The 23,888-nt window shown below is 38.3% G+C and overlaps 1 protein-coding gene across 7 annotated transcripts in view; it reads left to right on the top strand.

Annotated features, from left to right (window-relative positions):
* The window catches only part of Su(z)12 (Polycomb protein Su(z)12), a 104,817-nt gene that overhangs the window by 8,834 nt on the left and 72,095 nt on the right, over positions 1–23,888 (top strand). For all 7 annotated transcript variants that reach the window (XR_011714774.1, XM_071679326.1, XM_071679325.1 and 4 more), the window contains exons 2-6: positions 7,119–7,165; positions 9,419–9,517; positions 10,706–10,787; positions 18,277–18,371; positions 21,454–21,628. Coding sequence is in view for 6 of the 7 variants with exons in the window: in XM_071679326.1 (XP_071535427.1) it covers positions 7,119–7,165; positions 9,419–9,517; positions 10,706–10,787; positions 18,277–18,371; positions 21,454–21,628 (498 nt within the window). In the remaining variant the exon portion in view is untranslated. The remainder of the gene's footprint in view (positions 1–7,118; positions 7,166–9,418; positions 9,518–10,705; positions 10,788–18,276; positions 18,372–21,453; positions 21,629–23,888) is intronic.

Raw genomic sequence — 23,888 nt, 5'->3', positions numbered from 1 at the left:
CGTAGTGATCCAGCGTAGACAGTCGTGGTGATCCAGCTTAGACAGTTGTAGTGATCAAGCGTAGACAGTCGTAGTGATCCAGCGTACAGTCGTGGTGATCCAGCGTAGACAGTAGGAGTGATCCAGCGTCGAGTCGCAGTGATCCAGCGTAGACAGTCGTAGTGATCCAGCGTAGATAGTCGTAGTGATCCAGCGTAGACAATCGTAGTGATCAAGCGTAGACAGTCGTAGTGATCCAGCGTAGACAGTCGTGGTGATCTAGCGCAGACAGTAGGAGTGATCCAGCGTAGACTGAAGGAGTGATCCAGCGTAGACAGTAGTAGTGATCCAGCTTAGACAGTCGTAGTGATCCAGCGTAGACAGTCGTGGTGATCCAGCGTAGATAGTAGGAGTGATCCAGCATAGACAGTCGTAGTGTCCAGCACAGACAGTCGTAGTGATCCAGCGTAGACAGTCGTGGTGATCCAGCTTAGACAGTTGTAGTGATCAAGCGTAGACAGTCGTAGTGATCCAGCGTAGACAGTAGGAGTGATCCAGCGTCGAGTCGTAGTGATCCAGCGTAGACAGTCGTAGTGATACAGCGTAGACAATCGTAGTGATCAAGCGTAGACAGTCGTAGTGATCCAGCGTAGACAGTCTTGGTGATCTAGCGCAGACAGTAGGAGTGATCCAGCGTAGACTGTAGGAGTGATCCAGCGTCGAGTCGTAGTGATCCAGCGTAGACAGTCGTAGTGACCCAGCGTAGACAATCGTAGTGATCCAGCGTAGACAGTAGGAGTGATCCAGCGTGGACAGTCGTAAAGCAAATGAAATACACAAAATGACATATGTTCACAAGCGGGGATCTACAGCCCCTGCCGAAACTACCTCGTATAGACCTCTGACTTGATATTTGAGTAAAGATCTTCGAACGAGTGATAAACACACACTGACACAGTACGTAACAGCCATATTGATGAGGGTCGACATGGATTTGTACCAGCTACAAGTCCTCGAATAGAGTTGCAGTTGCTGCACAAATATACAAATGATACAGTAATAGTAGGAGTGTTTTATATAACCTTTGTAAAGGCATTCGACAAAGTGAACTATAGGATCGATAGGAACAGTGGTTAAACACATGTAAATCAGAGCAGGGGATTAAGGCGTTCCCATCAAACGGGATAGAAGTGACAATTGGTGACTCACGATGTAGCCTTCACCAACTCTTCTGATACAAGGCGTATAGTAGTGTCCGCAAAATAACATTGTCTGCCACCCATATATTTCCAAAGGCGTTAACGGCTAAGGTGTATTGTGGTTACAAACATATGACGCTTTCTGTGAAATCATCATACATCTGGTTGCTGAGACTAGAATGTCTAACGATGTGAGAGTCTAGCAACCCTCCTCAGTGTGCCTCAGGCTATCTTGGCTGCTACTATATTTTGGGAATTTCTCTGGGCGTTGTGTTTCTTCCATCGGTCCATTAAAATGGTTGGCTCGTACATTTTTACCGAGGAGAAAGCCCAACTTCTCACATTGGGCGTTCAGAACGCACAATCAGGCGGCTGCTTCATGCACCACCTTATTCAGAAGATCAAGACCCTCTAGACACGTAAAACATGGACCTATAATACTTTAGGAACCTTGCCAGTTCCATGCCCAGACGTCTGCATATGATAATCACTGCCAAAGGAAAGATGATAGAGTACTAAGATGTAAGTGTGACATCGCCTTTGAACATGTTTAGGGGGGGGAAACAATTTTTTTTTTCTTACGCTTGTACCTCCATGGTCATTTGGTTGCTTTCCGCTTATTACAGAGTACTTCCGCATTGTGTCAGATGAGGATGTTTTGTTAGGAATTCCACCAGTACAGCAAGTAGCCCCAGAACTCTTCTTATCAGTTATGTCTTAGACAAAGATGTATAAGGAAATGTATCAGGGTTCCACACTGATGACAACAGAATCAACAAATGACATACACGTTAGAGGATGAAGAGAAATTGCCAAATAAAAAAAAAAAACGGTAACGGGATATACAAGGCACAGGAAAATCATGAGAAGTTCACCATGAGCGATAAAAGTTTGATGATGAGGCTTTTCAGGACAGATGGATATGAAGCGTGGCTATTGGTGTCGTATATGGTCGCCATCAAGATAAGAAGTTAACAGGCTGGGGAAAAAAAAAAAAGGAAAATGATTTCGTGGGTAAAATCAAGCGAATGGATCATTTTGATTATCTTGAGTAACCGGTTTACAGAAACGAATCAATAGCCTCTAGAGAGAAAGGCGATAAAGATGTATTATACATGCATGGTGACAAATTAAGGGCATCCGAAAGGAGATTCGTCCTGTAAAAGAACATTCCAGCACGGGAGAAACAATGTCTGCTGCAATACCGTGGACAGTACCAAGACATTAGATAACTTTCATGAGATCTTGTCGAGGAAGATGGAAAAAGTTATTCACTAATATCAAGTGAAACAAATCCCCAATTGATAAATTTAGAAACACACACCAGCCTTGATAATTGGCGAGAAAAAGTTTAGGGTGATTCCAGGTGGTGAAATAGCACTGGTTTCAAAATAAGGAAATGCGACTGAAAATTAGATATATACTTGACATATTTTGGTCTTATGTCAAACAAAAATTAGATATATACTTGACATTTTTTTGGTCTTACATATGTTTGATGTTCATGGATTTATTAATATTGTTGATGTATATAAAAACTTATTTTTGGATTATGTAAATCAAACGTGAATTTAGAATTTATTTAGAATGTATGGCACAGGCGCATAGAAAAGTAAGAGATATTCATTAGGGTATAGGGCAGAGAAGGGAGGTCACTGCCTCTGTCTAGTTAGGCTTACCGTATACACGGTGTAGGATGCTTGCTCAATGCTCCATTTATCACTTGTTCTTTGTCGATGCTTTTGCTCTTTTTAAGATTATTAAATTTTCTGTTCTTGCCGTTTCCTTCTTCAGTTGTTAGGCATATACTGTTTCGATTCACACGCGATAATAGTTTCCTGCCGTGTATGATGTGTTTGTCCATTTACGTTGGACATGTCGCTGTCACGTTTTAAACCCTCATAATCACTTTCGTGACAGTTGTCATGGATAAGTGTGTTATCAACACATCCATTTTCGTGGCACTAATGCAAAATTTTATTATTAATAGTAACAGATGATGATCTCTGGCATCACTGGTTTTGTATTAATTTTAAATCGTTACTGTTTTTGCTTTTATCACTAAATGGTGTAGAAACCTTACAGTTGATTTCCATTCATTTCGCCTTACATGTATATCACTGTTGTTTCCGTGTTGTTATATCAAGTCCCAACGCTTTGGAAGGATGGGATTTCTAATTTTTTAAACCGGTTTTACACTTAATTGTAAGTCTAGTAATTCATATATATATATATATATATATATATATATATATATATATATATATATATATATATATATTTATATATATATATATATATCCTATTGTCTTTCCTGTCATTAGAACATAACACTTTTCGGGTCATTTTGACAGTGTTGGAAAGTGTGAACTTTGAACCATGTAAACATTACTGAAGGGTCAGCGACAGTATTGCTGGAACATAATACAGAAACCCATCCCCAAAAGCCCTAGTATTGAACATTTTGATTACTTATACAACATGACGGAGACAACCATTTGTTTCAAACACCCTGCCCTCTCTAAGCCAATGGATTTTTTTTTTTTTGTTAATGTAACCATTTTGTAATTATTGTGTAGTTAAAAACAGGACATTAACAGTGAAAAACGATCGATTTGAAGGTATCAGAGTTGACTGGAGGCCAACACCTTGATTTAGTCTAGCAATCACAGAAAACGAAACTCCGCCCACCGAATCTGACGCAGACTTCTTCCAAGTTACTTGAAATATGATGGGAACATTTTTTTTTTTTTTTTAGATGTTTTCCTGACACCTTTGTTGCAGAGAAAATAATCTGATTGTGAGTGAGAACACTCAGGCATGAAGAGTACTTGGTCGAAATTCATTTTTAGTTCATTTGTGTTATATGACGATAGCAAGTTCAAGAGATTGGTCCTCATCATTTGTGTTATATGACGATAGCAAGTTCAAGAGATTGGGCCCCATGAACTGAGAACTTCTTCCTTGTGCTGAAGAAATATCCCTTCAGTTAAAATAGGTAATGGTACGTAATGGTACCTACAAACGCATACACGCGTAAGGAGCAACTGAGCAAACTACGTAGTATTAAATACAGAAACAGTAATCACACACACACACACACACACACCATATTTGTCTTGTAAGACACTTTACTCAACTTGCCAGTTTGATAATATTTGTCTTCCTTTAAAGAATTCGGTGATACTACGCCTGTCGAAGAATAAGACCGCTCATTTAACAAAGACCAATCTAAATATTGCTTTTGGCCTTGTTAGAATAAGATGCAAGATTGGTTTAATGGAGGAAGTTTTATGTTACCAGAAGCAGAAAAAGTTTGCGTATTCTTGTGAGGACAAAAGGAGGCAAAAATTATGTTAGTGGAAAGAGCCGAGTGACATGGATATCTTAGAGGCCTTAAATTTGTCCATTAAAACGAGGTAAAGGTGACCAGAACACAGTGTTTCAGATGTTTGATGACGTCATTAATGCACAGTTATAGCTACGATGCATGGGTACAATAACCAGAAACCTAAACTTGAAAGTTTGGAAGAAACATGAAGATTCGCCACTCCTTTACCCAAGTGCTTGTTCGCTGCTAGGTTGTTAGATTTAATTACTTACAAAGATGGCACAAACCTTGAATATCATAGTTTAGAAACACTTTAGGGGGTGAGTGGTAAGATGATCTCAAAATGGAAAAGACGTAAATAATACTTTACCGGTGAGAATAGTGGGTAACAGAACTGAGTGATGAAATTGTGAATGTGGACAGCATGCTGCAGGTGTTTGATGGTTAAAAAATGTTAAGAGATGGGAACTCGCGAATGTAGAACTTCTACCCATACTATACCAATTATACCTGGCTAATGCAAGCGCGTATGGGATAAGAGATTAGAGATATTGTAGACACAAGGTTACGCGGCAAGGTACTACATTGTAAATCTCTCCCTGTGACACAAATACTAATCAAATGCACATACACAAAACTACCTCATACTAGTAAACACTATAGTCCTAGTGTGTTCCGCACACTAATTGATATTATTTGTTTCTTTGTTGTTTTACTGGAATCCTCTGACAAAAGCTTAAGCTAATGTTTTCCTCTTGGAATTAAAGGAAGACCCTTTTAATTTTGTTTTTTAAAGTACGTTATTTCAATATTCCTTTCGCATTCAGCACTTTCCTCTGAATCTTGTTAACTTGTGGTAACAATATTCATGGGTATATCAATTAGTTGTTTTCATTACGCATTGTAGTAGTTATGTATAATCTACTGAACTTGTTAAGCTATGGAAGGCTATGTGCATATACCAACACAGCCAATTGCAACAATTGGTGTTACTGTAATGCAAGCACCTCGTTGTATTGTGGATGGGGGTCTCATCCCTCTGGAGAATAATGTATAAAAGTTTATCCAAATCAGAGGAATTAATGTAAGACCATGAATTAGAATATCATTATAAAGTTCCAGTTTCAAATAAAAGCTTTTGGGTGGTGTAGTTAAAGTAGAAATTTAATTTTGTATGTGAAGCTGTTGATGATAAGGGCCTATACTTTCACTTCATAGTGTTGCATCAATTAGTCTTGAAGCTGAAGATTCTGTCAAGTTAGATTTCTTTACAGATAACTCTTTTATTTGTTGATGACTGATGTATGCTGAAAACAATTACAAAAGTAGATTCTTGATAGCTGTGGTTGCAGTCTCAGTATTGGCATATGCACATGTTTGAAATCTGCTAGCTTGCATGATTATGGCATGTAGTTAATGCTTTGAACAATGTATAGAAGGTCCAGTGAATATGATATATATATGTCTGTTGGGTGTTTTGAATTTTAGTAAAGAAAAAATGTATAGATTCTGTATCTAAAAAGCCAAGCAGACTGTGAGGTAATTGTAACAGATGTGTACTCTACATTTTGGCTGGTTTCATTGGATTTTAACCTTATGGGGCTTGGACTTGTGAGAATTTTGACCTAACAAAATCTTTGTAACAGGATCTTTTTGGATGTTGATTACATTTTGTTTGATGAACCTTCATTAGCCAGTATGTATTTATAAGGAAGTTCATACCCATGTACTGCAATTAAGTGAACTATAAAGGTTGAAGACAAAGCCTAATCAGTCAATGCACTGATGCATGTTTATTACATACTATTATCTGATCTGGTGTTTGAAGTCTTCCATGATTTTCTTTATATCAGTCTTGAAGAGTACTGATTTTAAGAGTCCTTATCTCTTACTCAAAGCTGGAGTTGATTTTACTTTTTATCTATAGCCTAAACTACATTCCTAGTCTTAATTTTTTCTACATTTTAATGTGCTTTGATTAGATTCTGAGATACCCTTTACTTTTTGGTTAGAATAAGTATTTAGCTCTTCTGTTAAATATTTAAACAAGAAGATTTGATTTCTTATTTCTTAGGCTTGATTGCTTTATATTTCTCACATTTTGTTAATGCATTGTCTTGAATATCTAATATAATTCATTGCTTGGTTTGTAGATTTATTAGGAGAGTGATGAACTTTTCTGGTATGACTAAGCCATTTATAGAAACAGTTTTTAAACATGATGTGATAGCTTAAGTTTTAAGGAATTCATTTATAAACTTTGAAACTATGTGTACAGGTTGGTTTGATAATTAGATATGTTTTTCTGACATTATCTACAGTATCTATTTTCAGTATATTAAAAGGATAAACTGTCTTAAGCATGCTTACAGCCTTTTTGTGCTTATTACAAATGAAGTCAGGGAACAGTGTTTTGGACTGTGTATTCTTACAGGACATACCAGACAGGTGTGAGGTTTGTCACCTTTACATTGTATTGTTAACAATACTGCACAGCTGTAGCAGTATAGGACAGTAATATGTACTAGGTAATTGAATTGATTTGAAAAAAGTAGAACAGTGAAATATATTTTAGAAATGGGGACTAATCTTTTTTTGTGCTGTTGCAGAACCCACACAGATCTACAGATACTTAAGATCAAGAAATGTTCTAAGTGTGAGTACAATTTTTTTTTATTCATTGTCATGTTCTTGAAATTGAAATTACAAATAAATGATTGTGTGGATGGAATATGTGTTATAAGAATATGAAATGTTTAAAAGATGTTTTAAGCAAATTCCCTCTCAGGCACTGACTTTTAACCTTAAAATGTCTCACTAAATTTTCTTTTTCAACCCTCAAAATCCACATTCTTTTTTATTTTTCTTAAATTGTGTAAGAAATGTATTTAACCTTACAGTTCAAAGATATATGACAATGAAAAAATAATTTCATACATATATATCATTCAGTACTTTCACTCTTATAGTGTGTAGAGGTGTTTTAGATTTATAGATATTTTAGCACATGCTAAAAAGTGGGTGAGTGAGGCCAGAGTGTCATTATTAGTTGATAAAGGTGGTAGTGACTGGTCAAGGAGAGTCATGGATTTTGTTGTTGTTTCGCTCACATGTAAATTTTCATAAAAGTTCATTATTGTTAACAGGTGTATAACAGTGTCTCTTAGGAGCTATAGATGTTGATTGTCTGTCATATACTGGGAGGGTACCTGGCATTACCAAGAAAAAACGATGGCCATTGGTGGCCTCAAAATGGCCTATGATGGCCTTGAAATGGCTTTCAAGGCCAACTTGCAAAAGCTTAAAACCTGTCCCAGATTCTGATGTACCTACGCCAATAATTGACATTTGCTGGGTGCTACATTCAGCTGTGAAAAAGTAATAAATGAACACATTAACAGACTTGCCTAGGTCTTACCGAGGTCCTACCCAGATTATCCACAAGCTATCTCCAGGTCATCCCTGAATCTACACCAGTTTCTCATCAGGACCTCCTCTGTCTTTCTCAGGTCTTTCTCAAGTCCTTCCCGGGTCTTTTGCACATTTTAACTTTGCCCAGATTCTGAGGTAGTACATACATCTAAAATATAAGGCCTTTAGGTGCTACAGTTCAGCAATGAAAGAGTAACAAATGCACAAATAGATCTTCCTAAGGTTCTCCCCAGGTCTACCTTAGATCTTCTCCAGGTCCTCCACAAATCTTCAGTTCCTCATTTGGTCTTCCCAAAGTCTTGTCCAGGTCCTCCAATGTATCAACTGCAGTTTGTCGTTCCCAGGTCTGCTGTAGTTCTTTCTCAGGTCTTCCAGGTTCTACCCAGGTTTTCCCCAGATCATCCCTAATCATTCCAAGGTCTTCCCCATAACCTTCCTTGGTCTTCTCCAAGTCTTGCCAAGGTCCCAGGTATATGTGAGGTTGTAGGGCAGTAGGCATTGATATATTAAATGTTAATTGATGTGTGCAAAGGCGAGGTTGTTAGATGTGATGGCATGTAGAGGAGCAGCCAGTGAACCGTCTGATTATTTATAAATGGCAGTGACAAATGTGAAAGTTGGTGTTGGGTTTTGGATAAGAGATGATGTATGTGTGAAAGAGTAATGAAAGTTAGTGAGTTTGGAAACTGTTTGCTGTGCTTGGTTGTTGTGTTTGCAGACATTTTAGGAGAGATCAAGTGAAGAATGGCATTGGGTGAGTCGGTGAAACTAGATGAAAGTGGTAGAGGAGTATAAGAGGGAAGTTGTACGGAAATGGGTTGGTGGAAAGTATGGTATGTGTAAGGTGGGAGGTGCATGTGTGAGTTAATGCAGTTAAATTGCAAGGGAAAGAGAAAAGTTTGGTGTATAAATGTGAAATAAAGTGCTAGTGATTTGAGGGAGTACAGGTGAAAGTGTTTGGAAGTCAAGAGAAAGACATGAGAGCTGTAAAAGAGGACAAAAGAGGAGATGAGGAGAAACTTTTGAGAGGATAAGAAAATGTCAGGAGGAAAAACAGGCAAATTAGGGTGGACCATGAGAAAAGAAGAAGGGAAAGTGTTTGTGGATAAAAGATGCAAAATAGAGATGGATTGAGTGTTTTGAAGGAATGGTGAAAGTGTTAATGATAGGAGAGCAGATGTAATTTGTTTGGAATGAGGTGGTAGGCAGTGTGAGTGGCTTCAGGCAGATGGGATTATAAAAAGAGAGGAGGAAGCAAAAGCTTTGTGCAAATGAGTTGTAATAAAGCTTCAGGTGTGGTTGAGATTATGGCTGTGTTGCTCTGGAAAGGGTATGGTGGTGTTGATTAGCTGGTCTTGCTGTTTAATGTATGTATGGCCCATAACCTAGCACAACTTGGCTTCAGGGTGAGAAGATCATGTTACTCTTGGTTGTTGGATCATCATGAAAAATTAATTTGAAATTTGGTTTCTTTCAGCCAATCTTTCTTCAACGCACATTATACTACATGCGTGGGAGGATGAGCCGGAGTCATAAAAACAGAATGTCATTCAAACTGGATTTACTTCTTGACAAGGTGATTGATGAGATTTACTTTCTTGCTATAATTTGTTTTTTTATCAAGATTATCATTACAGATTAATTTAGGTGTTTATTGGAAATCATTGATATAGGTAAAGATATCTTTGTTTATTGTTGCATAAAATTGTAATGTTCGGACAGTGTAGCGTTAGAAATTTTATCAATGGTTTTCTGAATCTACATGTTACAGTTAGTGGTAGATTAACCAGTCAACATTGACCTCTTTGGACTTGCTACTCGTATTGTAGGAGAATCTCAGTAAATATTTGGTAAAGCGGTAGATTAGCCAGTCAACATTGACCTCTAGGACTTGCTACTGGTATTGTAGGAGAATCTCAGTAAATTCTTAGTAAAGGAAGTATTTTCTCTTCTGAACTTTTTCTAAAAAAGACTTACTATATAGAAGCATGTATCCCTAATCAAATCTCAGAATGTGTATGGTATGCGATAGCCTGTTATTGAATATTGTCTTCTTTGGAATCATATAATCTTGATAACATGAATTATCATTTTAAATTGTATAGTTGTTCTGTTGTCTGCACTTACACCACCATTGTTATCTCATAATGCTAAACATCATGTATGAATGGTGACAGGCTTGAATACTTGAATTTTGCTGTGTAATAGAAGCATGTATAATGTATGGAATTGCAAATTGTGCCAAAGTAAATTAATTTTTTTTTATATTTATGTAGAAAGTATGGATGGATGACAGTAAACATATGAAGGATGAAAAATCCAAATATGAATGAATACTGGTTGCAAAGATTACCCAGGCTTGATGAGGTCAGAAAAGCTGCCCTTAGAATGAGAAGTTTTTAGTGGGACTTTACTCTCTTTTGTAAAAGACAGCGATACAGCCTTGCTGAAGATGTCTTTTCATTTGCAGTGTAATCATAGGTAGGCAGAGTCCGGTAATGTCAAGTTTCATATTTATTGTGTAAAGCCAGATATTAAGTGCTGAGTGTGGAAATTCATATTTCACTTAGCACATTGTTGTTTGAGGATGTGTATGAGTGAACTGAGAGGTCATATGCATGTAATCCTCCCCATGGATTTAGGAACAAAATCAGTGATGGCAGATAGGAAGGTTAGTTGTCATGTAGAAAAGCTGATGATTAGTGCTTTGTATATTACCATAAGTTATTATAAGCAGTTTAGTAACAATTGTAATACTTTCCAGGTTACTCAGAAGAGTGAAAGACAAAGTGAAAGACCAGCTGGTTACCTCAATATAGCCTTCACCGGGTTCCATGATAATAAATGTGAGTCATGTTTGCTCAAATGGGCGAGTAAATGTTTCTTAGGTTTGGAGTATAAGTCATTAGTTAAGCCAGATTTAGTTGTAAGTATTTTTTCATTATGATGCTCTTGATATTTTCCAACCTTAAGAAAAATGTATGTTGTCATTTATTTTTTGGATGTGTGTTCCACCAGTCCAGTTTCTCACCTCACACTGAAGTGATCCCTACTATCTTTTCCTTGTGCAGGGTCTTCCATATACTTTCCCATCTTCAGGTGGATAAGGCTTATAGGCCAGATGGCATACCATCTTGAGTTGTAAGGGAGTGTGCCTCTGAGCTGGCTCTGATTCATGGAAGTATGCCATAATGCAGCCCGAGGAAACTTTTTTGATGCTTCCTACTATTTTCCCATTGCTTTTTTCTGTTTTGAACAAAATCTTTGAAACTCTTTTTAACACCTTAAGATCCCATCTGCTTCTTTTTAGCATTTTGCTGTGCAAAACCTGCTGTTGACCTTTTCTGCTGTGTGACTCACCTCTGGTCCTCTTGTTTTTTTTGTGAAGCTTATGTTGTGGCTGTAAACATATCCAAAGCATTTGACAGGACTCAGCTGAAGCCTTGTTTTCTAAACTTCTTTTCTTTGGGGTTTTTATTTTTTCTTATGTCTAATGCATAACTTCCTCTCAGGCTGATACCTAGGGTTCTGTCCTGTTGCTTACTTTTTCCTTCCAGTAGATAATCATCTCTAAGTGCTAACCCTGTTCATTTTTATGCTAGTGAGTCAAATTTGAACACGTAACTTTTTTTATTTATTCCTCACTCTGATACTCATACTTTCTTGCATTGAACACATCTCCTTTAATTTGAACCTGATTCTTAGAATGGGGAAGCAGTAACTGGGAAAAACTTGGTGTTGCTGAAATAAAGTTTCTACCTATATTTCGACGTGCTGTCAGTGGATTGAACCAGGGCATGTGAAGCGTCTGGGGTAAACCATGGAAAGTTCTGTGGGGCCTGGATGTGGAAAGGGAGCTGTGGTTTTGGTGCATTATTACATGACAGTTAGAGACAGAGTGAACGAAAGTGGCCTTTGTTGTCTTTTCCTAGCGCTACCTCGTGCACATGAGGGGGAAGGGGGTTCTTATTTCATGTGTGGCGGGGTGGCGATGGGAATGAATAAAGGCATAAAGTATGAATTATATACATGTGTATATATGTATATGTCTGTGTGTGTGTATATATATGTATATGTTGGGATGTATAGGTGTGTATATTTGCGTGTGTGGACATGTATACATGTGTATGTGGATGGGTTGGGCCATTCTTTAGTCTGTTTCCTTGCGCTACCTCGCTAACGCGGGAGACAGCTACAAAGCAAAATAGAATAAATAAGATAAACCTATATCTCACTATTAAAGTTACTCATTTCCCTTCATTCAATTTCAGAACACCACATTTAGCTTTGTAGTAACATAAACATGTTTGGCAGAACCATATCCTCCACTCAGTCCTCATCTGACATGATTAACCATTGCAAAGTCTGCTTCCCAAAATCTGGGGATGTTTTGTAGGTGCCATAACCATTTTTCCTTAGAGCAAGTTTTACATTCATGGGGTTTTCATTTTTTCCAGTATAGAGTACTGGTCCAATATCTGGGGGTAAGGAGATGCTTTCCCTTCCCATTTGTTAGCTGGAGTGGAATCAAATGCCTTCTGTCTCATTAATTCATGTAGCACCACCTCCTTCCAACCATCCCTTTCTTTTCACCTTGATGCTGGTCTATCTATGTTTATTTTGGTGATTTCTGGCAAGGTGGACAGAAGTGAAGGCTGGAATTCAAAGATATAATTCTGTTGATTATACCTGTTGAGGTATATGGGAAAATAATGATTAAGATGAAGGTGGCATACATAGAACATCGGAATAGGGATGACCTGTGTGGCTTCAGGAGAGGCAAAGGGTGAGTGAAACAGGTGTTTAAAGAATTTGTTTGAATCTGGAGAAAGCATATGATAGGGTTGACAGAGATTCCTTGTGGAAAATGCTGTGAATATAGGATGTGAATAGAAAATTACTAAATGCAGTGAGCAGGTTTTACCTGGTGAGTATAATAAGGCACATGTGTAAGTTAGAAGGGAGGAGGGTGACTGGTTCCTGCTGAAGTTAGGTCTTCTTTAGAGGAGTGAGATATCATCATCTGTGTTACTTTTTATGTATGAGGTGGTGAAGGAGGTGAAATTAGGGTCTGAGAGTGAGTGGGGTGCAGTTTATGGTATTCTTAGGGTTGCACAGATGTAAAATGTATCGTTTGCTCTTTGTAGATGTTATGATACATGGCAGTGGTGGCAGACTCCAGTTAGAAACTTCTTGATCTTTTAGCAGAGTGTAGGAAAGTACATGACAAGAGAAAATTCAGAGTAAATGTGAACAAAATTAAGTTAGTAAGGTACAACAGAAGGATGAGACTGGATGGTTTGATTGTAAGCATGCATGGAAGAAGTGGAGTGCATTAGGTGCCTGTGAATGGATGTGGCAGATGGTGGAACTGTGTTAGGGTGGGAGATGGGGATGAGATCCCAAGTGCATTGAGGAGTGTGTAGAAAGAGTTAATTGCATGTCAATTTAAGGATGTATATGTATGAAGGCATTGTTGTCCTATTGTTGGTGTATGGAAGCTGGGCCTTGAATGCCAAAGAACAGAAGTGGGTGGACGTGTTGGAAATGAAATGCACAAGGAAAAGATGTGAGGTGTGAAATAGGTTGATTTGGTAAGGACTGACACTACAGGAGAAAGGTGTGGTAGTAAGCACAGTCTGAAAGAGAGAGCTGACCAGGGTTTGCAGAAATTGTTTGACATATGGAGAGGCTCATATGAAGGAAATGGAGGAGGAAGCCTAGAATATGGAGGGATGGATTGAAGAAGATTTAGGGGTTCAGGGCCTGAACATTTAGGAAGATGAGAGGAGTGCTTAGGATAGAATGAATTGATTTAGTATACCTGGGAAGAGGGGAGTCATGCTGTCAGTGGACTGAAGGCACATGAAATGGTCAAGGTAAACCTTATCATGATAAGTGGGGCTTAGCTGTGAATGTTGGTCTATTTTGAGTACATTATACATGGCAGCTGAAGAGTGGGTGTGCTTATATGAGGCCATTGTTTGTTTGTTTGTGATGCTACTTTGCTAGGGTAGGATTAGAAATTTTGCATAAAAAAGAAAGAAAAAGGGTTAAATTTGGAAATTTAAGGAGGCTCATAACTTGAAAATTGCTCATTTGGGTTTGAAGTTACAGAGATATTTTTGAACACCTATCTAGTTATTGCATTGTCTGCCCATTCATAATGAAAAGTTACACCTTTACCTAGTAAGGGTGTGTTTGTGATTATTTTAAATGGTCAGGTCAAATACACTGAATTGTGTACTTTAATACAGTTGTTTCTCATTGTGTAAAGAATTGAATGGCATGGGACCCATTATACTTGTTTAGATTTTCCTTTAGTTATGCTCTTTATAAGAAGGCTTAATGTGGAACATAACATGGCTTATTGCTTGAAGATTTGGGTATATCAAATGGTATACTTTACTAAGGTGTTTCTCATTATGAGTCATCCAAAATTCCAAAGCTGGTGCATTATGGCTGCAGTAAGTAGCCAGAGCTTTAAAACTTGCTGGAAATTCAAGTATGGGTCTCATAATATATCATGCTTTAAAGTTTTAACCTTTCCTATGCATTAATTAGCCATACCATGTACTACAACTTTACTGGGGCTTCCATCCCACACCACCGCACACTAGTATCTGTTATAATTGTAGTTTGCATCCCAAGAAGCTTGTTTGAATAGCAGTGTTGGCCTAAGATTTTTATTTGATGAATACAGTGTTATAATAGGAAATGAAATATAATGCCAAAAACAATAGCATAAGTACATGATTACCACAAACATTTACATGTTGGTGGTAATATTTTATACCTCCACCAGTGGGGCATGAACCTATGGCTGATGATAAGCATTAAATTGGTCTACAATGTCTATAAGTTGAATTGCTGTTTCCATTCTTATGTAGCCTAGTAAGTACCTGAGTTGGTTGTAACCCTGCCACTGTATGCTCAGCAGTTTGTGGTTTGAGCCCCAATGTTGGAGGTATATGTTCTGTAAAGTGCACATTGTTATGCACTTGTTCTAGATTGTATAACCTCTTGTGTTTGTCAGTGTCTTGGTAGAAAGCTTCTGTTGATTACTGATGCTTGGGGGACTGATATAAGAGAATGAAGATGTCTGTTTAAAGGAGAAATGTATTTGCAATTAGTTGAATAATTGGTTCCTCTCTTATAGCCCAGTTGCCTAGTTGGTAGTGCGTCTGTCTCACACTCAGCAATTCAGGCCCATTTGCTGGAGGCATAGAATATGTTCTGTACTGTGCATGTTATGCACTTGTTCTAAGATTGAATTACCACTGTGTTTTTCTGTGTCTCAGTGAAAAGCTTCTGCTGGTTACTGGTGCTTGGAGGACTACTCCAAGAGATCCATGATGTCTGTACATTTGATGAGTAGATACTGGATTTTTCAAGTTGCTCGTTCCTTTCTTATAGTGTAGTGGCTTGGTTGGTAGTGGCCCTGTCTCATGTTCAGCAGTCATTGGTTCAGTCCTTACTGATATAGGTAAAGAATATGTTTTGTAAAGTGCACATTATATACTTCTTCCAAGCTTGTGGTAGTATGCATCCCAGAAAACATGCTGTAATGAAAATGTTGGTATAAGAAGTAAGAATGCATTTATAGTGCCTTTGTAGAAAGGTAAAGCAGATAAAGGTGAGTGTTCAAACTGCAGAGGCATAAGATTGTTGAGTAAATACTGGGTAGATTTTATGGGAGGGTATTGATTGAGAAGGTGAAGGTAGGTACAGAGCATCAGATTGAGGAGGAGCAGTGTGGTTTCAAAAGTGGTAGAGGATGTGTGGATCTGGTGTTTGTTTTGAAGAAAGTATGAGAAATACTAAGAAAAACAGATAGATTTGTAAGCGGCATTTATAGATCAGGAGAAGGCACATGATAGGGTTGATAGAAGTGCTTTGTAGATCTTAATAATTTATGGTGTGGGAGGAAAGCAGCTAGAAACAGTGAAAAGTATTTACCAAGGGTGTGAGGCATGTGTACAAGTAGTAAGAGAGGAGTGTGAATGGTTCCAAATGAAGTTCAGTCTGCAGCAGGTGTGTATGATGTCACCAGGGTTATTTGATTTGTTTATGGATGGGGTGATGAGGGAGGTAAGAGTCTGGGAGAAAGGGTTGAGTGTGCAGTCAGTTGGGGATGAGAAGGACTTGGAAGTTAGTCAGTTGCTGTTCACTGATGATACAGCACTGATGGCTTATTTGAGAGAGAAGCTGCAGAAGTTGGTTACTGAGTTTGGAAGTGTGTGGAAGGAGAAAGTTGAGAGTGACTGTAAATAAAAGCAAGGTTATTAGATTCACCAGGGTTAAGGGACAAGCTAGTTGGGATTTAAGTTTGGGGCAGTGAAGTGTTTTAGATATCTAGGAGTGGAGTTGGCAGTGAATGGAACCATGGGAGTAGGAGTGAGTCATATTGTAGGGGAGGGGGGCAAGGTTCTAGGAATGATGAAGAATGTGTGGAAAGAGAGACCACAATCTCGTAGAGCAAAAATGGGTATGTTTGAAGGAATAGCATTTCCAACAATATTATATGGTGTGAGGCATGGACTATAGGTAAGGTTGTGTGGAGGAGGGTGAATGTGTTGGAAATGAAACTTTTGAGGACAGTATGAGGTGTGAGGCGGTTTGATCAATTAAGTAATGAATGGGTAAGAGAGATGTTTGGTAATATGAGTGTGGTTGAAAGTAGAAGAGGGTGTGTTGAAATGGTTTAGACAAATGGAGAGAATGAATTAGGAAAGGTTGGCAAAGAGGATATATGTGTCAGAGGTTGAGGGAACAAGGAGAATGGGTGACCAAATTGGAAGTGGAAGGATGGAGTGAAAAAGATTTTGAGGGATCAGAGCTTGAGCATGCTGGAGGATGAGAGGCATACAAGGAATAGAGTGAATTGGAAAGATGTGGTATACTGGAATCGATGTGCTGTCAATGGACTGAACTAGGGTGTGTGATATGTATGGGGTATACCATAGAAAGGCCTGTGGGGCCTGGATGTGGATAGGGAGTCGTAGTTTCGGTGCATTACACGTGACAGCTAGAGACAGCGTGAATGGTTGTGGTCTTTTTTTGTCTATATTCCTGGCGCTACCTCATTGATATACGGGGTGGCGATAATGTTTCCTGTGGGGTGAGGTGGTGCCGGGAATGGATGAAGGCAAGCAAGTATGAATCTGTCTGTATGTGAGTGGATGTGTCCTTCTTTGCTTTCTGGTGCTACCTTCCTAATGCAGGAAACGGCGATCAAATATGGAAAAAATTTCTTTTGTGTAAATAGCATTACAGAAAAATTTACATACAAATACATGAAAAAGAAAGACTTGAAATAGCTTCAAAAATTAATTTGCAGTGCAAAGTTGTATGGGCAGCTGAGGGCTGGGTGTCTATACATTGTTCACCTCATGGCTTATTCCCTTGTTCATGAGTGTTAGTACAGTTAGCCATGCATAAATGAATCTATGAAGCCATTTGAAGTCTTGCATTGTTTTGTATGGTGTGAGTGACATTGCAGAGGCTGTATGCTTCTGATCAATCCCATTAATTTGGAAATGGAATGATGATACTATATAGGTACGGTTTTTAGCAGTGTTAGCTGACATTTGCAAAAGCATTCCCCAGTAATGGCCATTTTGGATGAATCTTAAATTAGTATGAAAAATGATACAGCCAATACTAATTTGAACTCCCCAGGTGTTTGAACACCCAACTACTCAAGGTGGAAAGGCTATAGGATGAAAAAACACTGAAGAAAGAATAGAATTCCACAGCTTCACTGAGTACAGGAGGTATCATAATGGGTAATCCCCATATGGCCGGTCTCCACACAAGTTTATGGGAAAGAGCTGCTGGATGCATGCTGCCAGTCGAATTCATGGGAGGGCTGAGGACACATTCAGATAGCTCATGAGAGCAGTGGCCGAAATATTGATGATGATGAGAGGGAAAGTATCAGAGGACTGTATACTCTATATTGTTTACGTACTTATTATAACTTGGATTAGGGTTGATTATAGAAATCATTGGAGTTATAATTTGCTCCATTTTGGCCCTGCCATTATGTTTGATGTCCTGATTGTAATCTGTATTTTGTCAGGTGTACACTTCTGACTTTGAATTAAGATAGTAAAGTAATTGTTGAAATACTTCATATGAAGATTGCATTCACATTTCATTTATTGTAAATTCAGCTGTACTTGTGCTAGCTTAGACCAAAACTCAGTCAGAAGTTTGCATAATTTGATGGTCCTAGGAAAGGACAGCAAAGATTTTTGTGGTTAATGAACATTTTCTTCCCATATATTATTATGATTGGAGGGTTTACTTTGTGTTGAATTATTTTAACAGTGGAAGGGGTGTCCGGGGACGTTGCTCGTGTGGAAACCTTTATTGTCAAGATGTGTCACAAGAAACGCAAAGAGTCATCATCTCCTTTAATGCAGGTAACAAAATAGGAAATCTGTTTTGGTGTGAAGTTGCTTTGAATACAGTCTTTATTTAGTTACGAGTACTGTAGAACCTTTTGCTCACTTAAGCCGTAACAGTAAATTTAGGGTACCAAAAATATGGGATATGCAACCAGCAGCCTCTTTTCTTCTCATATTTACAAATGCCAAATCTTGTCTCTATTTTTGTTAAATTGTGATTCTATATTCTTTGCTTCTTGGCACTGCTGTCTGTGCTGTTGTGCCCTAATCATTATGTGTACCCATAAGTTATCGATATGAATGCACTCTACATGCTAAGGTCTACTAAGTGCCTTCATTCTTTTTTGTGATTTAAACCTATGTGTTTTGGTGTAAGCAGATTTATTCCCCTATATGGTGCCAAAGTCATTCAGAAATCTTCTTTAGGTGTTTTGGGCTCTGTAGTTGATCTCCAACAGTAGTGTTTGCAACTTTATTTTTGGTTGTTGAAAAGTTTTAGATTCAGGCGGTGTAATTTTTTATGCATAAAAACTGCAAAGCAAAGAAAGGAAAAGTGTAGCATTCATAGCATGACATTAGAGTGACACATTAGGTTTAAGTAGTCTGTAGGAACATTAGGTAGAAGCCTCTGGAAACACTGCTCTATAGTTGCTTTCTGCTGGTGGCCTGTTTAGGGTGAAGCGTTGAAGTCTGAAAAGTGCCACTGCAGTTCATCAGTTATGGAGCTGCTTGCTGTGGTCACCCCCTTGAGTGATTTCCTGGGGGGAACAAGCATCTGAGATATAGATAGATAGGTGTGTGAATTGTTTTCGTTACTCCAGTAATCCAGCATATAGGATTTAATCACTCCATAAAAACTGTTCATCCTGGGTCTGGTAGACCTCGTTTTCTTTAGAAGGAACATCAGACAGAAGAGAACTTGAACATTATATGAAAAACTTCTCTAAGTATTTTGATAGTAGAAATACATTTATTTTCTTTCACTCCAAGTTATCCATGAGAAATATTCAATTGGAGAATAGTGTTTGTTAAATTACATGGTATGAAAGTTTATTCAGTTTAGTTTGTCCAGTTAACCTTGTGGGCACCAAATTAAAGATATATTCCTAGTGAATCATTCCTATTTCAGTATCATAAGTAAAACTTTGTGGCTTTTATCAGCACTGACATTCATTTAAAGATAAAGGGATAACTAAGCAGAAAGCTTAAGGATAGTATGTTGTTGATAGGTTATAGGTTGAAACTGCATTAGTTAACACTACCTTCCTTGCATTGAAGGGTTAAATGATGCCTTACTTACAGTATCAGCAGTATACAAACTCTTGTTTGTTACTGTGTTAGGTTTCAGAACCTCTTGTTTATAGTGAATCACTGACAATTGTGTACATCTTTTGGATAAATAGATAGGTTATTAGCACTTCCGATCCCCCTCCACACCAAGATTAAGGTGATTAGAATTCATAAAGAATTCATAAACATAATTATGTTTATTGATGATGCTGCATCTTGTAAAAAGGTGACTTTTATTATTGTGGTGTTTAAATTCTTTTAAAAAACATTATAGGTATGTTGGTTTTGGATGTGCTTGGAAACCACATTTGAAGCACAGAATTGTGCATGTTGCATGTGAAATATGTAAGCACTACTTGTAGAGCTAGATAAATTGATCTATAAATTGTGTTTTGAACATGTTTCAGGCTTTCTATGGTGTGTGTTTACATCAGTTTTAGAGGTGATAAGACTTGTAAACTAACTGTATGATAGCTTGAAATAGGTAGCCGTGAATGGCATGACTGCAACCTAAAACATAAGTATGGACTAAATTAGGTTTTGTAATTAATTTGATGAAATTGCTGCATGAAAAGATTGAAAGCATCTGAGTTATTGGTGCATAGGTATTCAGCTTTTCAGTTTAGAAGATGAGAATTCTACATACCTTACTAAGGCCATTGAGTTTTTTAATGCTTGTTCTCATTCAGGTTGTTTCCACAGAATGTATTTTTGGTTTGCACTTCTAATGTTTCACAATTGTTAGATTTGAATGCAAGAGTGGTTGATATGGTTGGTGAAGGTATGATTGGGTGACATGGGGTACCAGGTGTGAAGCATCTGGGGTAAACCATGGAAAGTTTTGTGGGGCTTGGATGTGGAAAAGGAGCAGTGGTTTTGGTGCTTTATACATGACAGCTAGAGACTGAGTGTGAATGAATGTGGCCTTTGTTGTCTTTTCTTGGCGCTACCTCACGCATGCGTGGGGGAGGGGTTGTCATTTCATGTGTGGCAGGGTGGCGATGGGAATGAATACAGGCAGCAAGTATGAATTATGTATATGTGTATATATGTATATGTCTGTGTATGTATATACGTTGAAATGTATAGGTATGTATATGTGCGTGTGTGGACGTGTTTATATGTACATGTGTATGTGGGTGGGTTGGGCCATTCTTCTGTCTGTTTCCTTGTGCTACCTCGCTAATGCAGGAGACAGCGACAAAGTATAATAGAAAAAAGATAAACATACACAGACATATACATATATGCACATGTACATATTCATACTTGCTTGCCTTCATCCATTCTTGTCGCTACCCCATACCACAGGAAATAGCATCGCTACCCCCTGCTTCAGTGATGTACTTTATTTTTTCTTAGTATGCTCACATTCACAATTTACATTTTTTTTTTTTTTTTTTTGCAAAACTAGAAGTAGTTTAACACCACATCAGAATCCACCTTCCATGGTGACAGTGAACGGGTCAAGTATTAAGAAAATTAGAAAATCTTCATGAGCGTTATTGATAGCATAAAAGAATTGATTAACAAAGAATGACATTTAAATGTTCATAGTGAGGCAAGACATTTTTGAAAATGAATAGATGAAAGAATGATAAGAAGGAGTAGTAGTGGTAGGTATGTGGAGATAAATATCAAAATAGGTACGTAGATGAGGATATTGGATTATATGCCTTGCTTTTCATTAGAAACAGTGTTTTGGAGTTTTGGATTGGTTTAGGCATATAAAGAGGTAACAGTTCAAGACAAATGTGGTTATATGTACTAAAGCTTTTGTACCCTAAACTTATTATCTTTTTGGCAGGTGTCTGTCGGAACACAAGATGTAAACATCAATCCCCTAGAAGGTGAAGGTGGAGGTGGGGGAAGAAATGCCAGCCTTAATATCCCCACTCATAATTTTACCTCAAATAATGGCCACCAAGTCAAGTCATATGTTCTTGTGTTCCGTGTTTCCCTAGTGCATGACCAGGAGAATGGTAAGTTCTCTTAAGGTTATTAATAGTGATTGGTGCTACTGGGCTCTGCTTGGAAGAGGTTATACTGAGAGTGAAAAGTCACCTTAGGCAAGGTTGTATCATTGGTGGTACAGTCTTGTCAAAGAGCTTTTCACTCCTAAAGAAACATCATTTTCCTGTTCCTTAAAGAATTGTAGCTAAAGAAACTTCATTATCCTGTTCCTTGATGAAGTGCGGCCTTAGGCTGCAGGAACCTTTAGAAAGATCCTGGGTAATGCAAGTACTCTTTCATCGAAATTGGTCCTGGGTTAGATATATGTAAATGTTAATGATCTGACAAGCTTTTAATCTTTTTCATCACTCAGTCAAGTATGTGATAAATTTTCAGTCTTTTCAAAGATTATAGGGAGTAGGGCTCCTGTCTTCCTCATTTCTTTATGTGCTGTAGTTGTCAGAGTCCTTAGTATTCACTATGTTTATGTGTATTGGGAATAGAATTCCAAAAGGTTTTAATGTTTTTTCATCTCCCACAGAGAAGTTTCAAATGAATGCTTTTGATTTTCAAACAGTGCTAATAGTTCATTAGTGTATTGGCAGGAGGGCTCCCTTCGTCTTCATTTAGTTGTTTAATCTTGTTATGTATTATTGTTCATTGTTTTTTTTCATACTTGTTTGTTGTTTCCTGTATTAGCAGGGTAATATCAGCAATGTCATGAGTTTACATCAACTTGAGCTGTCATGTCTTGAAACCAAAGTCCCCCATCCACACCTAAGTCCCACAGACCTTTCTCTGGTTTCCCATGACCATATAGAAGTTTAGAAAGCTCTCTCACAGTACTTCGGGAGGAGCAAATGAGAGTTGGGGTGAGAGAGTATCATTAAATTTTAGGGAGAATAAAAAAGATGTTTTGGAAGGAGGTAAATAAAGTGCATAAGACAAGGGAACAAATGGGAACTTCAGTGAAGGGGGCTAACGGGGAGGTGATAACAAGTAGTGGTGATGTGAGAAGGAGATGGAGTGAGTATTTTGAAGGTTTGTTGAATGTGTTTGATGATAGAGTGGCAGCTATAGGGTGTTTTGGTGGAGGTGGTGTGTAGAGCGAGAGGGTTAGGGAAAATGATTTGGTAAACAGAGAAGAGGTAGTAAAAGCTTTGCGGAAGATGAAAGCCGGCAAGGCAGCGGGTTTGGATGGTATTGCAGTGGAATTTATGAAAAAAGGGGGTGACTGTATTGTTGACTGGTTGATAAGGTTATTTAATGTATGTATGACTCATGGTGAGGTGCCTGAGGATTGGCGGAATGTTTGCATAGTGCCATTGTACAAAGGCAAAGGGGAGAAGAGTGAGTGCTTAAATTACAGAGGTATAAGTTTGTTGAGTATTCCTGGGGAATTATGTAGGAGGGTATTGATTGAGAGGGTGAAGGCATGTACAGAGCATCAGATTGGGGAAGAGCAGTGTGGTTTCATAAGTGGTAGAGGATGTATGGATCAGGTGTTTGCTTTGAAGAATGTATGTGAGAAATACTTAGAAAAGCAAATGGATTTGTATGTAGCATTTATGGATCTGGAGAAGGCATATGATAGAGATGATGGAGATGCTCTGTGGAAGGTATTAAGGATATATGGTGTGGGAGGCAAGTTGTTAGAATCAGTGAAAAGTTTTTATCGAGGATGTAAGGCATGTGTATGTGTAGGAAGAGAGGAAAGTGATTGGTTCTCAGTGAATGTAGGTTTGCGGCAGGGGTGTGTGATGTCTCCATGGTTGTTTAATTTGTTTATGGATGGGGTTGTTAGGGAGGTGAATGCAAGAGTTTTGGAAAGAGGGGCAAGTATGCAGTCTGCTGTGGATGAGAGAGCTTGGGAAGTGAGTCAGTTGATGTTCGCTAATGATACAGCGCTGGTGGCTGATTCATGTGAGAAACTGCAGAAGCTCGTGACTGAGTTTGGTAAAGTGTGTGAAAGAAGAAAGTTGAGAGTAAATGTGAATAAGAGTAAGGTTATTAGGTACAGTAGGGTTGAGGGTCAAGTCACTTGGGAGGTAAGTTTGAATGGAGAAAAACTGGAGGAAGTGAAGTGTTTTAGGTATCTGGGAGTGGATTTGGCAGCAGATGGAACCATGGAAGTGGAAGTGAATCATAGGGTGGGGAAGGGGGCGAAAATTCTGGGAGCCTTGAAGAATGTGTGGAAGTCGAAAACATTATCTTGGAAAGCAAAAATGGGTATGTTTGAAGGAATAGTGGTTCCAACAATGTTGTATGGTTGCGAGGCATGGGCTTTGG

Source organism: Panulirus ornatus, chromosome 29, assembly GCF_036320965.1.
Source record: "Panulirus ornatus isolate Po-2019 chromosome 29, ASM3632096v1, whole genome shotgun sequence".
In the NCBI taxonomy this organism is placed as follows: Eukaryota; Metazoa; Arthropoda; class Malacostraca; order Decapoda; family Palinuridae; genus Panulirus; species Panulirus ornatus.
Note: the sequence above shows the minus strand (reverse complement) of the source record. Positions and strands in the feature narration are given on the sequence as shown.